This window comes from Syngnathus typhle, linkage group LG10 (genome assembly GCF_033458585.1).
Source record: "Syngnathus typhle isolate RoL2023-S1 ecotype Sweden linkage group LG10, RoL_Styp_1.0, whole genome shotgun sequence".
NCBI classification, from domain to species: Eukaryota; Metazoa; Chordata; class Actinopteri; order Syngnathiformes; family Syngnathidae; genus Syngnathus; species Syngnathus typhle.
The window spans coordinates 12,303,584-12,317,056 of NC_083747.1; the positions used below are offsets into that span (position 1 = coordinate 12,303,584).

Below are 13,473 nucleotides of genomic sequence, written 5' to 3' on the forward strand. Positions count from 1 at the left end.
TTAATGGCCCTTCTGTAGCAGACAGTCTCGCGTCCCCACCAGATCTTCCTCTCACTCTCATGACGCTGTCCTCCTCTGTGGACACAGTCCTGAACTTTTGGGTGCTCTCTGCAGCTTTGTCTTGAACCCAGCAAAGGTCAACTTTTCATCATGAATGGACACATGGAAAATGGATTAAAAACATCAGGTAAAATATAATCTGGGACACGCTGATTGACTGCCTTTTGGAGGTAGGTCAATTCAGTATACATATTTATCACACAAGGCTACCCCTTACTTAAGGGACAAGCTCTTGTCGTCCAACAGCTGGATTAAATGTCCATGCGCCTTTTCATTTCTCTCGGCACAATAGATACTCCCTACCAACAGGTGGCGGAGATGTACCGTTTCCTCGTTTGACAACTGCCAAATAAAACAGAGGAAGAAAACCAGCCAAACAGTAAGTAGCAGCGAAAAAACACACGTTTGGCGAGTTTGTTTGTTGTGTCATGTGGTTTCCGGACAAGACCGTTGTTTTTTATTCGTGGTGTGTTCATACATATGCTGCTGCTGACAAGTTAACGAGCTGCCCCTCGTTTGGTTGCTAGCTTTCAAAGCTACATCGTTTGAATGAACACACTCGCGAGGCTGACCGCGTCCTCGGCTCATTTTCTTCGCTCTCCCCGTTTGTGTTGCTCTGGTGCCTTTACAAGCCAGCCAAACAGACGTAGTTTACAATACTTGGCTCGCAAAAGCGCCGACATTTCTTGATTGCTAACAACGTTACGTCGGCGTTGAATGAGCAGACGACTGCGAGGTCAACGGGATCCTCGGGGCTTCCTGCGGAGGCTAAACCTATTCTCGTCGACGAGTCACCGGCTGTCTTTGCCCGTTAGCTTTGGCAGCTGGGGCTTCGGGAAGTCAAAGGTGCCTTTTCCACCTGCTTCTGTAGTTGAATTTGTTAAAGCACACTGTTAAGACCAAGTGCGAGCCTAATTGTAAGCCTTTGCTCTACTTTTCAGTCCCTTGGGAACGATGGAGGCTCCTCCAGTCACCGTGATGCCCGTGACCGGCGGCACCATCAATATGATGGAGTATCTCTTACAAGGTGAGCTTCATTCGCCGTCACTGGAAACAATCAGTAGAAGTATACGTACTTGGTGTAAAAAAATTGCACCACAGAGAACCGAAATATAAAGCTATCAAGTTTGAGTTTTAATTTTGTGTGAGCAATAGTAAGGAAAAAACAGATAGCAGTGATTAAAATGACTTCACATCTTTCTCTGGAAGTGAAGGCACTCGGTTTATCTGGCATATTAATTGCTTCACTACACGGGTGGTCCTCCTTTTGCGAAGGTCGTGCATAACCACAACACAGTTGAAACCCAGCATTTGTGAATGCCAATCTATGTGAATGTAATGCATAAGTCATAATATTTGAATGAAAATCCCTACAAGCCCCTAAAAGAAAACAATTGAATGGAAAAAGAGTATCCGAGGGGGGAAAAGAATAAAGAAAAGATGAGCATATGAAACTTATTTTTGACCAGCAGAGGACGACGTTCACAAGCGGCTCACATTTTTAAAAGTGAAAAAGAGCCATATCAATCTAATAGTTTAATCTTCTCCAGACAACCGAGAAACATCCATGTTGCGTAAAGGTTGTCGTTGCACACATTTCCACCATGTATGACTGAGTGAACGCGTGCAGGGCCAATCGGCGCGATTGATTGCGAAGCCGACGCGACCCCATCTCATTGCACCGCGTTGTCTATATGACTTCAGGAAGTGTGTTGGACCAGGCCCTGGAAAGCCTTTTGCATCGCCTGCGTGGCCTTTGCGACAACGTGGAAGCTTCCACCTTCACCGACCACGAGCTGGTTTACCTGCTGAAAGGCCAGCAAGGTAACCCTTTCATCCTGCGCGCTCGCCGCTCACTGTCCCAGCCGGCAGCGCCGTGGCACCTGCGCTACCTGGGCCAGCCGGAGGTGGGCGACAAGAGCCGCCACGCGCTGGTGCGCAACTGCGTGGACGTGGCCGCCTCTCACAGCTTGCCTGAGTTCCTCAACGAGATGGGCTTCCGCATGGACCACGAGTTTGTGGCCAATGGGCATGTTTTCCGCAAAGGCGCCATGAAAGTAGCGGTCAGCAAGCTATCGCGAATCCTGGTGCCCGGCAACACGGACAACACGGAGCGCCTGTCGCTGTCTTACTTGGTGGAGCTGAGCGTGCTGGCGCCCGCCGGCCAAGACACGGTGTCCGAGGACATGCGCAGTTTTGCCGAGCAGCTCAAACCTCTGGTTCACCTGGAGAAGATTGACCCCAGCAAACAGAGACATTGAAGCGCCTCGCCAGTTGACACCCACACGTGAAATCTGGTGTTTATTTTCCCCCTCTAAGCCACACGCAGTGCGCCTTGGGGTGGACAGGACGACATGTTGCTTCGTTTTGGGAGCCTCTGCCTACCCGCAACAAACGATGGATGCTTTGCTGCTGCCAAACATTTTACTCAAGTAGCTTTGCACATCAAAACAATTTTGGGATCACTTGCAGTGTGAGCAGCAGTTCTCCAAACGGTGACAGTTTGGAGTTTCCCCGACCCTGATTAAGTAAAAGCGCCCACTTTAAATAAATAAAAAAAGACTGTAATCATGATCTCGGATCCACTTGCTTGGTGTGAAATGTGGCCAATGGTTGTCGCATCTTTAGAGATCTGCAAATAAACTACATTTTATGACCAACTTCTCTGGTGAGCCATGTGTTTGATTGAACATGCTTACATTACTCTTGAAGTATAAAAGTGTTCCAGAGGTGCAGTTGCGTTGTTTAAAATTCGCCTTCTAATTGTGACCTCACAGTCCCTCCACTCAAGGCCCAGGAACCAAATTCACGACGCGCCGGCTCACGCGGCAACATGTTGACATGTTAGGCGCTTGTGCGTGGCCCTTCTGCTCCACCAGGGGGCACTGTTGCTCCTCAATGCCACTTGCTTCTAATTGCCCCGCTTGACTCACCACCACAGATCATCTACAGGAGCTTTGGTTGCCATGGAAATAATTAGCTGCGAGATCTGCTCCCCCCCGCCGCCGCCACCCTCTAATTAGCTTTCTCAATTGCTTAATGATACATAGACCTGTGAAAGGCTTTCTTTCTCTTTCTCCTCCGCAACAAAAGCATTGATTTTTTTCCCCCTCCCCTCTTGCGCTCATTTCTACTGTTAACCCATTAGTGGCTCTTTGATGGCAACTTGAGCTGGGACTATTACACATGAAAGCTCCGCATCTGCCTCAGGTTCTTGCCACTTCACGCTGCGTTCCAAATTGGCCACCCCGCCAGTGTGTCAACATTATGGCCAATCTGCAGCGCGGCGACTGAAGTAACTAATGCACATCCTGTCAGTTGACATCATAATGTGGCCAATAAGACATGAGTGCCTCTAATAATATCCGTCCGGGAAGATGCATTTGCGGTCGCCTGTCGGGAGGGAGCACTCGGGCCCGACGTCTGTCCGCCCCAGTTGACCTACCTGCAAATCACAGGTGATGAGGGCAAATTCGCTGAGGTGGAAACGGTGCGCCTGCCGCTACACACACTCGTGCACACTCGTGCATCGGCTTTCAACATCTAAGCGTATGCGATCACTGCCGGGCGCCAAATTAGCTACTTGGGTCCAATCTAACAAGTTGCGATGCGAGGGCTTGCAACGGTGCCCTACCGAGAGGCTGAGGTGTTATCGAGAATAAAGACCTTTCGGTGGGTTGCGATGTGGTCGCTTCCGCATGACTCCAAAGTATGGCCGCGGTGAAAATAGATGTACAGACGGCTAAGTTGAGCCGCTCTTACACAGGAATGGACCGGATGCAGATAACCAATATCAACGCAATTCAAAGCAAATCTTTTGGCGGCTAACCCTCACGGATAAATTCCCCAAGTGGCCTTTGTCTCTCCTTCGGCATTTGGTGTGTTCTTCATCCGACAAAGGCCATCAAAACTAAAATGGAGCTGACTGAAGCTGCAATACGAGCGATGTCGTGAAATATTACCTGCATTCTCCAAGCAGATGCATGTCTTCTTGTTTCGCTAGGTAGCAGCGTTGCGCCGCCGGCACCAGTCAAGATTCCTCACTGGGTGAATAATTGTGGTTTATTGGATTTTGCTGTGGCTCAAGCTGACTGAAACACTGCTTGTGATTGCGCAACTCATTTTTGCGAGCACACACTATGTGGAACCTCAAAACTTGATAGAGTGACAGTTTTGCCGTGACGTTTCCCAGCAAGCCGGGGGACCCAAGCGCCCCGTTTCAGCTTGGACTGAATTCCAAATTAAAGACGCAGACGTATAGCCCGGAGAAGCGAGGCCTCGCCGGGCTAATCGGTGTCTTGGCATCGGGCCCGCTCGCCTATTGTGGATGCAGCCGAGCGCTGACATGCACAAGTGCGGCCTTCGACTCCCCGCCGGAGGCAATACGCGCTGCGTGTTGATGATGCGGAGCACTCGTTGATGTTTAAGACTGTGCGTGTCCAGTGTTTGCCGTTGAGATGTGGGCAGCACCTCCAGAACCAGTGGGACAATCATATTGATAATCTCATATAATTCTTTTTAACATAGATTGTGATTCATTTGAGTCGACGTACAGAAGCGTCCGGATGTTTCAGAGATTTTGCAGGCACAATGCAGGATTTAGTCAGAACATGTCTGCATTTGGTTGATTTGGACTTTTCCTTTTTTTTTTTTTGTTAATTCGTTTTTTTATTTTATTCCTTGGGCATTTACCTATTAGATGTAATTAACTGGCTAAGGCAAATAGTGATAATGAATCACATTTTGTTAGACCCAAGAAAGTGGGCGACCTGCGTGCGCCCTTTTCTTTGCGTTTCATCGCCGTCTTAATTGAAACTTTTATCAGCAGTTGTCGTCTCCGAGCCGAAATGTACCAAGTTGACGTGCCCAAGGCGGGATTGTGCTCGGGGCGGGAAGTCTTAAAGTTGGGCCACTGGGGGCGGGGCCGCAATCCAGCGTCACCTTAGAAGGAACGTTGCCAACTGTTGGCTTGGACGGGAGCCGTTCGTCTCCTTGCCGTGTCATTGGGAGCCCATATGCTTGTTTGCTGGAGAGGGTGACTGGCGGATTGTGAGAAGAAGAAAGCACCATGGGAAAGAAAATATCTGTGTGTGTGTGGGGGGGGGGGGTCGAGGGCCTCCCAGACATGCATCAAAGTCCCCAGAGTGATCTTGTGGCTTCTTTTATTGCTATCCCACTGGGTAGGTTTGCAGATATTACGCAACATTGCGAGGCTAAGAGCGACTGCCAAAGTCAAAGAGAGCAGAGGTGGGCTTAGCTTTTGGGGGGGCAGCAAAAACATGTCCCCGAGCGAGCCTTATATGCCAAAAGAATTCCACAGCCCCTTTTTCCAGGGTGCTAATTGTCAGGCACAAAAGCTGCGCCCGGTCGCTTGCGGCCGGGCGAGGTGATTACTGCTGCGAGGAACGCGCTGTTCTGGGATCGGCCGCACGCAGCCAGCCACCAGCCTCGTGGAATGTCTGGTATGGGGACAATGTCACTAAAAGAAAAAAGCCTCTCACGGCTTGTGTCGTCTCAGTTGCTTGACTCTGAGCAGATTTTTGGTGATTGTCACTCTTCCCCGCCTGACGCCTAAACTCAGGTGGAGGTGGAACGATCCAAAGTCCATGCCTGTTGTTGGTTACAACTCGCAGCATTTGTATGCTTGCGCTCGCTGTGTTGTGAAGGCTCATTGGTGCACACACGCACGCCTCTGATGTGGCGCCACACATCAACTCGGAATGCACTGCGGCGGCCCGGCCGCAACCGCTCCGCCCTCGCCTCTACCCTCCGGTTGCAGGTTCGAGTCCCGATGCTGCGGAGAGGCTCAGGCTCCAGACCGTTGCAGAAGGTCCATTTCAGAAGACTTTCCAACTGGGTGAGTACTCATGAATACACAATGTCAGTTGGTTAAGCTCATGCCAAGCCAGCCAACAAGTGGCACTCAGAACCAGAACTGGCCGCAAATTGAAGTGCGGATGCAAATGTGCAAACAGTCACAAATTCTTGACGGGTCACACAAAAGATGTTTTTGGGCAAAACCGAGAATTTACTTTTTCTTTGATTTGCTCAAGTTGCAAAATTTCATCTCAAGCCACAAATTGCTGTTCAAGGAGCGACGAACTTGGCCTATCTGGTAAGTGTCTTGATGTTACTCCTCTGCTCGATTTTTGTTAATTCTGCTTCGTTTGGCATCGGTAGATCCTTTTTCTTCTTCTTAATAGCTAGACTTTACACTTGAGTTGTTGCATCTTCATTTATGTAAAATTGCTACTTTTTTTTGCATGACATTCACACATTTCAAGTTACAATTTTATTTTAGCCAGGCCATGTTTTACACCATGTAGCAAAAATGTCACCATAGGTCCAAATATGTATGCTAACTCCTCAACATTTTTAGTTTGTTCTCATCATATGCAGCTAAAATATGATCATCGGAAGGATTGTTTATGCTTTTTTTTCCTTCTCTCTTTTAGAGTGGCTCAGGACTATTTCACCCCCCACCCCCACCCCACACACACAAATGCCTGCCTTATGGGCCAATTGGAGTGATGCACCTGTGGCAGCCAGGCTGGCGGAGGATAAGATTGAGGTGAGGGGAAGGGGAAAGCCCCTCCATCAACCAGATCCAGAGCCTGCCAATATTGCGTTGCCGGTGGATTTCTCAAGTGTTTAATTTTCACTCTCGCGTCATGGACATTTCATTTGGTACAAGAGCCCATTTCACCTCACTTCCTCTGGATTAAAAATCTAGGATTACCTAATCTCTTAATCGGAGCTAAATCTGTCTAATCGCCATAGAAAATTACACTCACTGGAGTATAGTCGCCAAATAATGAGCTGAGGTGAAACATGCGCGTTCTCCGGTCCCCCGTGGAGGACATTTGGACGCCTCACACTCAGCCTGGACACACGCATGCAGTCACGCACATGAAGGAGCAAATCCCCTCACAGCACTGGAGTAGACCCCCCCCCTCCATCCCCACCCTTGCTCGTGCATGCATGAGTGCAATTGTGCACGAATTCCACCTTCCGTGTATTTTTTTCTCCCTAAATCACGGTTGGGCGTGGAATCTGGCACACACAAAGCGAGGCTGCGCCAGAACGAACACTCACTCGATCACCAGTCTGTTTTTTTGTTTTGTTTTTTTTGGATTGAAGGATTGTGGAGCCTCAAATTAAAGCAGGAGAGGGAAGGAAGGAGGGGAGAGTTTGGGTTCTCAATGCGATCACGATGGGGAGTGTATTGATTTGCTGAGCGCACTCCACAATTGGCTGCATCTCATCGCCTCGCACTTCACGCGCGTAACACGCTCGCCTTCGCGGAGAACATGTGTGTCATCTGAGCCGGAGGAGAGCGTCTCGTTGACATATTTTCCTCTTTTGTTTAAAAATTAGAGCAGACAAGTGGACGCCTATTTTTTTTTTTTTGGGAGGTTGTTGTTGCTTTGTCACGCCTCTTTATTAGAATTGCAGACACTTGTGCGCCCGCCGCCGACTCGCTTCATCGGAAATATTGAATAATTCACGCTACAATCACGCCTCGTCGCCCCCTCCCTCCCCCGGGTGATCCTTTCCTGCCTTTCTCCGTACCTTCCCGGTGTCTCCTCGGTGGATTTATCGACCGTTGAAGCTGCGCACGCATCTCGAATATCATCTGTTGCTGCCGCCGCCGTTACCGGAGGAGACCCAATCCCGGCATCCTCGGACGCGATGATCAAAAAGAACGTTTGGTTGGATGTTTTCGGCTAAAATGGACGAAAAGGTGTTGTTACTTTTATTGCTGCTGCTGTCCTTACAGGCGATGCTGCGCCCGCTGCTGTGATTCGATTCATCATGATCCGTCTATGCCGACGACCCCCCCTCCCTCATTGATCCACGCCGTAAGTTTAATAGCCGCCTGAACATTTCGGCGTGAAGTGATCCAGCGAGGCAGCAAACACAGCAAACCCAACCAAAACGAGAACGTGGATGTATCGGCCGGCACCCCACGTCACGCCAGCCCCGCAGCTTTAATTTCTCCCACTCGGCACGCAAATGTTGATGATGGAGGACGACGAACTGGACGCTCATCAGGTTGATTCGGATTTCGAGCCACAAAGCCGGCCTCGCTCGTGCACCTGGCCGCTGCCATGCCCGGAGGATTTCCCCGAGGTCAGCGGGGGGCTCCCGCTGGCTGCCGGCATCAAGGTGGAGCCCGAGGACGTGCCGGCTTGCCGAGCCGGGCTGCTGCTGGCGGGCGGCGCGCCGGCTGAGCTCAAGCATCCGGCCGGCGCCCCGGCACCGGCCGGCGCCACGCACCCGTGCCTGGACGCCAGCGGACCGCTGCGCAAAGCCAAGTCGTCGCGGCGGAACGCCTGGGGGAACCAGTCGTACGCGGACCTCATCACCCGCGCCATCGAGAGCACCCCGGAGAAGAGGCTGACGCTGTCGCAGATCTACGACTGGATGGTCCGCTACGTGCCCTATTTCAAGGATAAAGGCGACAGCAACAGCTCGGCAGGATGGAAGGTAAGCCGCTGCCGCCGCCACCTCCACCTCGCTCGCGCACTCCGAGTACAGGCACGCACACTATCCGCCGAGCCTTTGTTACACTTCCGCCAAGCAAGCAACGTGGGCTTCGCGCATGGGCTACATACACCACGCGTGAGCTCGTCCCGGTTCATTAAGGCCGCCAATCATTCGAGTAGATCGTCGATGGCCGATTGACTTGAGTGGAGCGCGTGCGTATAACGAGCTTGGCAGCCTCTAGTCGTAGTAGAGCACGGAACATACTCCTTTTTACGGTCTGCCTGTCACTTTGGCGAGAAAAAGTCCATTAGTGCACCCCACGTGATTTAGCCTGATTTGTCCATTTGACACTTGTGAATTGACGAAATCTGAAGAGGTGCATTCAGGGGCATATGGTCGCAAGATAGATAAAAAAGTCTAAGGATTGCTTCAGTTGTGTTGTATTTTGAGACAGCTGGGCTCAAAATCCTCGAAAAAGACACTTATTGATGGGTGCTGATTGTCAGACAGTAGGTATGCGTTTTTGGTCCCTGATTTAAAATCTACATAAATTGAGCCAACTTCCAGGACCAAAAATCTCTCTTAAGAATCCAAGTTCCCTAAAGTGAGGGTAGCAAAATACTTGAGTTAGCACACACTTGCCACCATTTCGACTTTGTCTGTATTGTCCCAGCTGACTGAATGACGTCTCGACGTCTCTTCGAGACGAACCAACTCATGAGTGTCTCGGTGTCGTCCCTTATGTTGCCACTTATTGAGTTCTTGGGGCCAAACAGCCTAAGAAGCAAGTGTGACTGTTTTCGGGCGAGCCGTTGTTGCCGGGTTCGTCGTATTTGTCAACTTCCCGTGTCCGACTTTTCTCCACATTTGGATCAGACTGTAATTTTTGGTATACAAACGGTTACCTTGGTGTCCACTAATTAGTCCCAGGAGGTCCATTTGGTGCAGACTGTACCTGGAGGCTTTTAGAGTGTACGTATCTTTGTGACGCACGTCAAGTTAATGGGAGCATTTCACGTACCGCGCTTGGAGTGCGATTATGTTGGCCTCTCCAAGCGAATGAGAGTCGCCACTCGTAAGGGGGGGGGGATCACCAGGTCAGCTGCCCACGGTGGGTAAATATTCCATATGGATGATGAGAAGCGAGCGCACTCTGTCTCGCTGGACAGAAGCCGACAATATAAATATATAATCAAAGCCGCGCTCTCAGGTCCTGGGCTTCTTGTCGCATTTGCACATGAATGGAGTCACCTTTCCATGGCGATGCGTGAGAAGGTAGTACGTAGCCAACGCCGCTCTGTGGGCGCGCTGTCAAGGCTTTTGGGATTCCTGTCAAATACTTGACATGATATCTGGCTTTGTCGGATATCCTTGGCCACAAAGCGGGATTTAGCGCTGGCCGCCTCCTCCCTTCTCTAATCTCATTATTGAACATGTATTCATATGGCCCATTGCTAAATTTATCCCATGGAGCTGTCACGTTGGCCCAATACTACATCTTCTAGGCGTGTCGCGCCAACAGAAGAATAATACCGTGTCCATTCATCTTCTTTCTCCTCCCCCCCTCCCTCCCTCAGAGAGGGATTTGCCTTTTTGACGAAACTTGCGGTGCGTTGCGTAACCGCTAAACTCAGTCACCGCTCCAGAGGCGAGACAACACACAGCTGACTGACACTTTAATCCTTCCCCATTAAAGTGAACTGCGCTAAGGCACGTCTCCAGGTGGACTCGGGTCGGTCCTACTACGCTGCAGCCAGCGGGTCGCTCCTTCAACCGCGCACGCAGGCCCGCCCCTCCAGCTTAAGTAACTTGCTATTTGGGCTATTCCAGTCCACGGTCCAGACAAGGGGCCCGCCGCAGGTCACGACGGGGGCGATTAGCTAAGACGTTTAAAGCGCGCTGGCCTAATGCGCGAGCTGCCATCCTGATTGACCCGCCCGGTGCGCGGTCGCATGCAGGCGATACAGGGTCCAAACAAAGAGGAAGCGGAAATGCTTTCTTGTCCCCTTTGTGACGCAACCGGCCACATAGGCCCTTGGAAACATCTTTTGGAAATGTTAGCCCAGTGCCTGACGAAGGCCTGCTGGATAAGAAACTTCACATCATTGTTAAGTAAATCTTTTAGAAAGAGAAACCTGACATTCGGTCAGATTGTATTTGATGATGATGTTTAAAAGCTGCCGTTAGCGTCGACAAGCTAATTGGAAGAAGTCCGTGTGCCATTGTGCTCTCCAATTTGAGCCTTTCATTCATATCAGGCAATTCCTTTTAGTGGCGCTGCGAAGCAACATTAACAGGCGGCAAAACACCGGCTTCCGAATCAACAGACATTCTCTCCGTGATGTGGCGGGGGGGGGGGGGGGGGGGGGGGGAGCAGCACGTAATTGTTGGTAAGCTGCTGATGAAATAAAATGAAATGAAGCGCTTTCGCTTGGCCGTTTGCGTGGGAGGCCGTTCGTGTCCGACCCAAAACCAAGCAACCTGTCGAAGCCGGACTAAACCGGGCGCTTCTGGGGAAAATAATCTTCCGAGGTGTGAATTATTCCCGCCGTGCGTCACGGCGGAACAGAGGCGGGATCAGAGTGTTAGTCCGGATCTACAACCTGGACACCGCCATTAAGCCGCTATAAATACCCAATGGCTTCTGACTTCTCGGAAGGCGACAGCATCCTCGGGTCACGACTTCCCAATTACCTCCTTCCAGGAGGTAGTTTAGGAAGCGCCGTGTACTTTTGAACCCTTCCTACGTCTCCCGGCTGCACTCGTCGCCACCGCAGGAGAGATTAATTGGCCCTTTATTGGCCGACGGCCCCAAATTGAGCGGTAATCCGATCTGCTCTTGGCTCTGTGGCGAGTTTATTCCAGGAAACTGAGATAGCGACCACCGAGGTCCTCTACCTACTACTTCACAGATGTAAAATTTGTGATTGTGCCTCATTGCGGAGTGGCCGGCGCGTGCTTTGTGTTGGAATGCGGTGGAAGCATCTACAGGTGCATCTGGAATGCGTGGGAGAGGCGCTTGTCAGTTGCAGCCAAGCATCACGTCGCGCATCGCCTTTGTTGCCTCTTTTGTGGGGGCCGTCGCAGAGGGAGGGCCTGTCTCCTTTCATAGGCGCGTATGCCGCGCCAGCGCGATTGGCCTGACAGCGTGTCACTGCGGAGAACGTCGGAGCGTCGTTTTGCTTGCGACTCGCTCAACGCAAGCGGATGGATGGATCTTGGTGGGTGGGAGATGGCCTGGAGGTACACCCAAGTTCATTAAGGCCTCGGCATTAACGTATATGTCGGCTGCTGCAGCATGCCGAATGATGTCGCAACGTAGAAGGACACTCGCTCCCTCGCTCGCACACTTTCTGACCCTTCCATTTGTCCCGACACTTGGGAGTGGACCGGGGGTTCGCGCAGCAGGTTGCCGACGCTGGCGAGCAGCCACTCACACTCCTTAGAGTTTAGTTCTTGCAGTACAGTAAAAAGTAGCCTCGTTTCCTGAAAATTTGAGATCAATGCGTACGTACTTGACAGATGTCCACCGAGGGGCGCTCGCGCTTAACATTGACACAGTTTGACAAGCCCTTTAAGCAACTCACGTCTTGAGTGAATGTACTAGGAGGAGTCCAAGAAGAAATGTTTTCTTCTTTTTCTATATGTGACTGTGTTGTACAATACCGCCTTCCGGTGGTTAAGGTGAGCACAGCACAAGGAGCAGCCCGATGAATTAAACGGCAACAGCAAATCATGATGCAGTCGTCGTTCCAAGACCGTTTCCTCCCGCTCGTATTTTATCCTAACCTTGGAGTATTCAGTGTGATGGGCGGCATTCTCGTAAATGTTGCCGTCGCCTTCCTCCACCGAGTCACGCTACACTCACGGAATCTTCAAAAGTGGGCAGGGTGCCGCGGCTGTTGTGTCACTTTTGCTTTGTGGTTTGGGAAATTGTGACAATTGGAAATAACACAGAAGACTTGAAATGTTACTGAAACTATAGCTTGCTCTTGAAAAGTGCTACAGGGGAGAGGAATATTTAATAATGTATTATAATAATATATATAATATTTAAGAAAATGATTTTGATGTTGGTCAGCGACCTGCGATAGGTTGCAGTTTTGTCTTAGATGTTCCACCTGACATCAGACTGTGATCATAACAAGTGTGTTCATAATATGGCGAGATGTGTGCATAGATTGTATGCACGTGTGTGCGTGCGTGCGCGCGTGCTATGCTACTCTTGGTGTGCCACTTGATGATTAGCTGGGAAGCCTGGAGCGACGGGAAACTATCCGAGACATCAGCTGATTCATATTTTATTTTCCGTGTTGGCTCAAGGGAGCCAAGTAATTTGCGAGTGCGACACACACGCACGCGCGCACGCACACGCAGAACAAGAGCATATGATGCATGTTGGGCAGATTTATATTGAGGGATTATGAGCACCTTACGTCTGCCGTGGGTTCCGGCACTGCGAGCCAGGTTGAATTCAGGCAGTATATCGCTTTGAGTGGCGGGTCGGACGCCAAGACGCGGGATGCCGTCGCCTCCCTTGCCCCCCCCCCCCCCAAGCCTTCAGGCACTTCATTTCTCACTCAAAATGATGAATGTACATGCAAATGACCAAAGTATGGGCGCGCATTCAAATACGCTAGACGGCAATCAGGGGGCGGCAGAATGAAAAACAATGCAGATTTGTCCACTTTGCAATTTCCTTCCATCCTTTTCCTCTGATTTGTCCTCTTTCATCACTGCCACCATCCATCCATCCATCCATCCATCCATCCATCCATCCATCCATCCATCCATCCATCCATCCATCCATCCATCCGTCCGTCCGTCAGATGCCTTCTTTGCGTCCGGGCGAGGCACGCTTGTGGCCTCAGGATTGCGAGCTGGCAGAGCGCCTTAAGCAGAGCGCCTGCTCTTATCTGAGAG

General features: G+C 50.7%; 2 protein-coding genes across 4 annotated transcripts in view; both read left to right on the forward strand.

The window, feature by feature from the left end:
* The first annotated feature begins 399 nt into the window (after positions 1 to 399).
* med18 (mediator of RNA polymerase II transcription, subunit 18 homolog (yeast)) lies at positions 400 to 2,720 on the forward strand. Of its 3 annotated transcripts, none has more exons than XM_061289810.1 (4): positions 405 to 439; positions 786 to 906; positions 983 to 1,087; positions 1,765 to 2,720. In XM_061289810.1, the coding sequence occupies exons 3-4, from the start codon at positions 1,015 to 1,017 to the stop codon at positions 2,319 to 2,321; spliced, it is 630 nt and encodes a 209-aa protein (XP_061145794.1). In that variant the 5' UTR covers positions 405 to 439; positions 786 to 906; positions 983 to 1,014; the 3' UTR covers positions 2,322 to 2,720. The 3 variants fall into 3 exon arrangements, with proteins under 3 accessions (XP_061145793.1, XP_061145794.1, XP_061145792.1); XM_061289808.1 differs by having other exon boundaries at positions 1,002 to 1,087; XM_061289809.1 differs by lacking the exon at positions 786 to 906 and having other exon boundaries at positions 400 to 439; positions 1,002 to 1,087.
* Positions 2,721 to 7,080: 4,360 nt separating this feature from the next.
* Positions 7,081 to 13,473, forward strand: part of LOC133160610 (forkhead box protein O3-like) — a 34,185-nt gene continuing 27,792 nt past the window's right edge. Inside the window, exon 1 of the mRNA XM_061288410.1 lies at positions 7,081 to 8,550. Coding sequence (XP_061144394.1) covers positions 8,077 to 8,550 — 474 coding nt within the window. The 5' untranslated portion in view covers positions 7,081 to 8,076. The remainder of the gene's footprint in view (positions 8,551 to 13,473) is intronic.

Excerpts from the sequence above, each read along its gene's own strand:
- med18 (XM_061289809.1), top strand. The coding sequence starts at position 1,015 with ATGGAGGCTCCTCCAGTCACCGTGATGCCCGTGACCGGCGGCACCATC. Across the intron at positions 1,088-1,764 it reads GATGGAGTATCTCTTACAAG|GAAGTGTGTTGGACCAGGCC; the intron begins GTGAGCTTCATT and ends ATATGACTTCAG.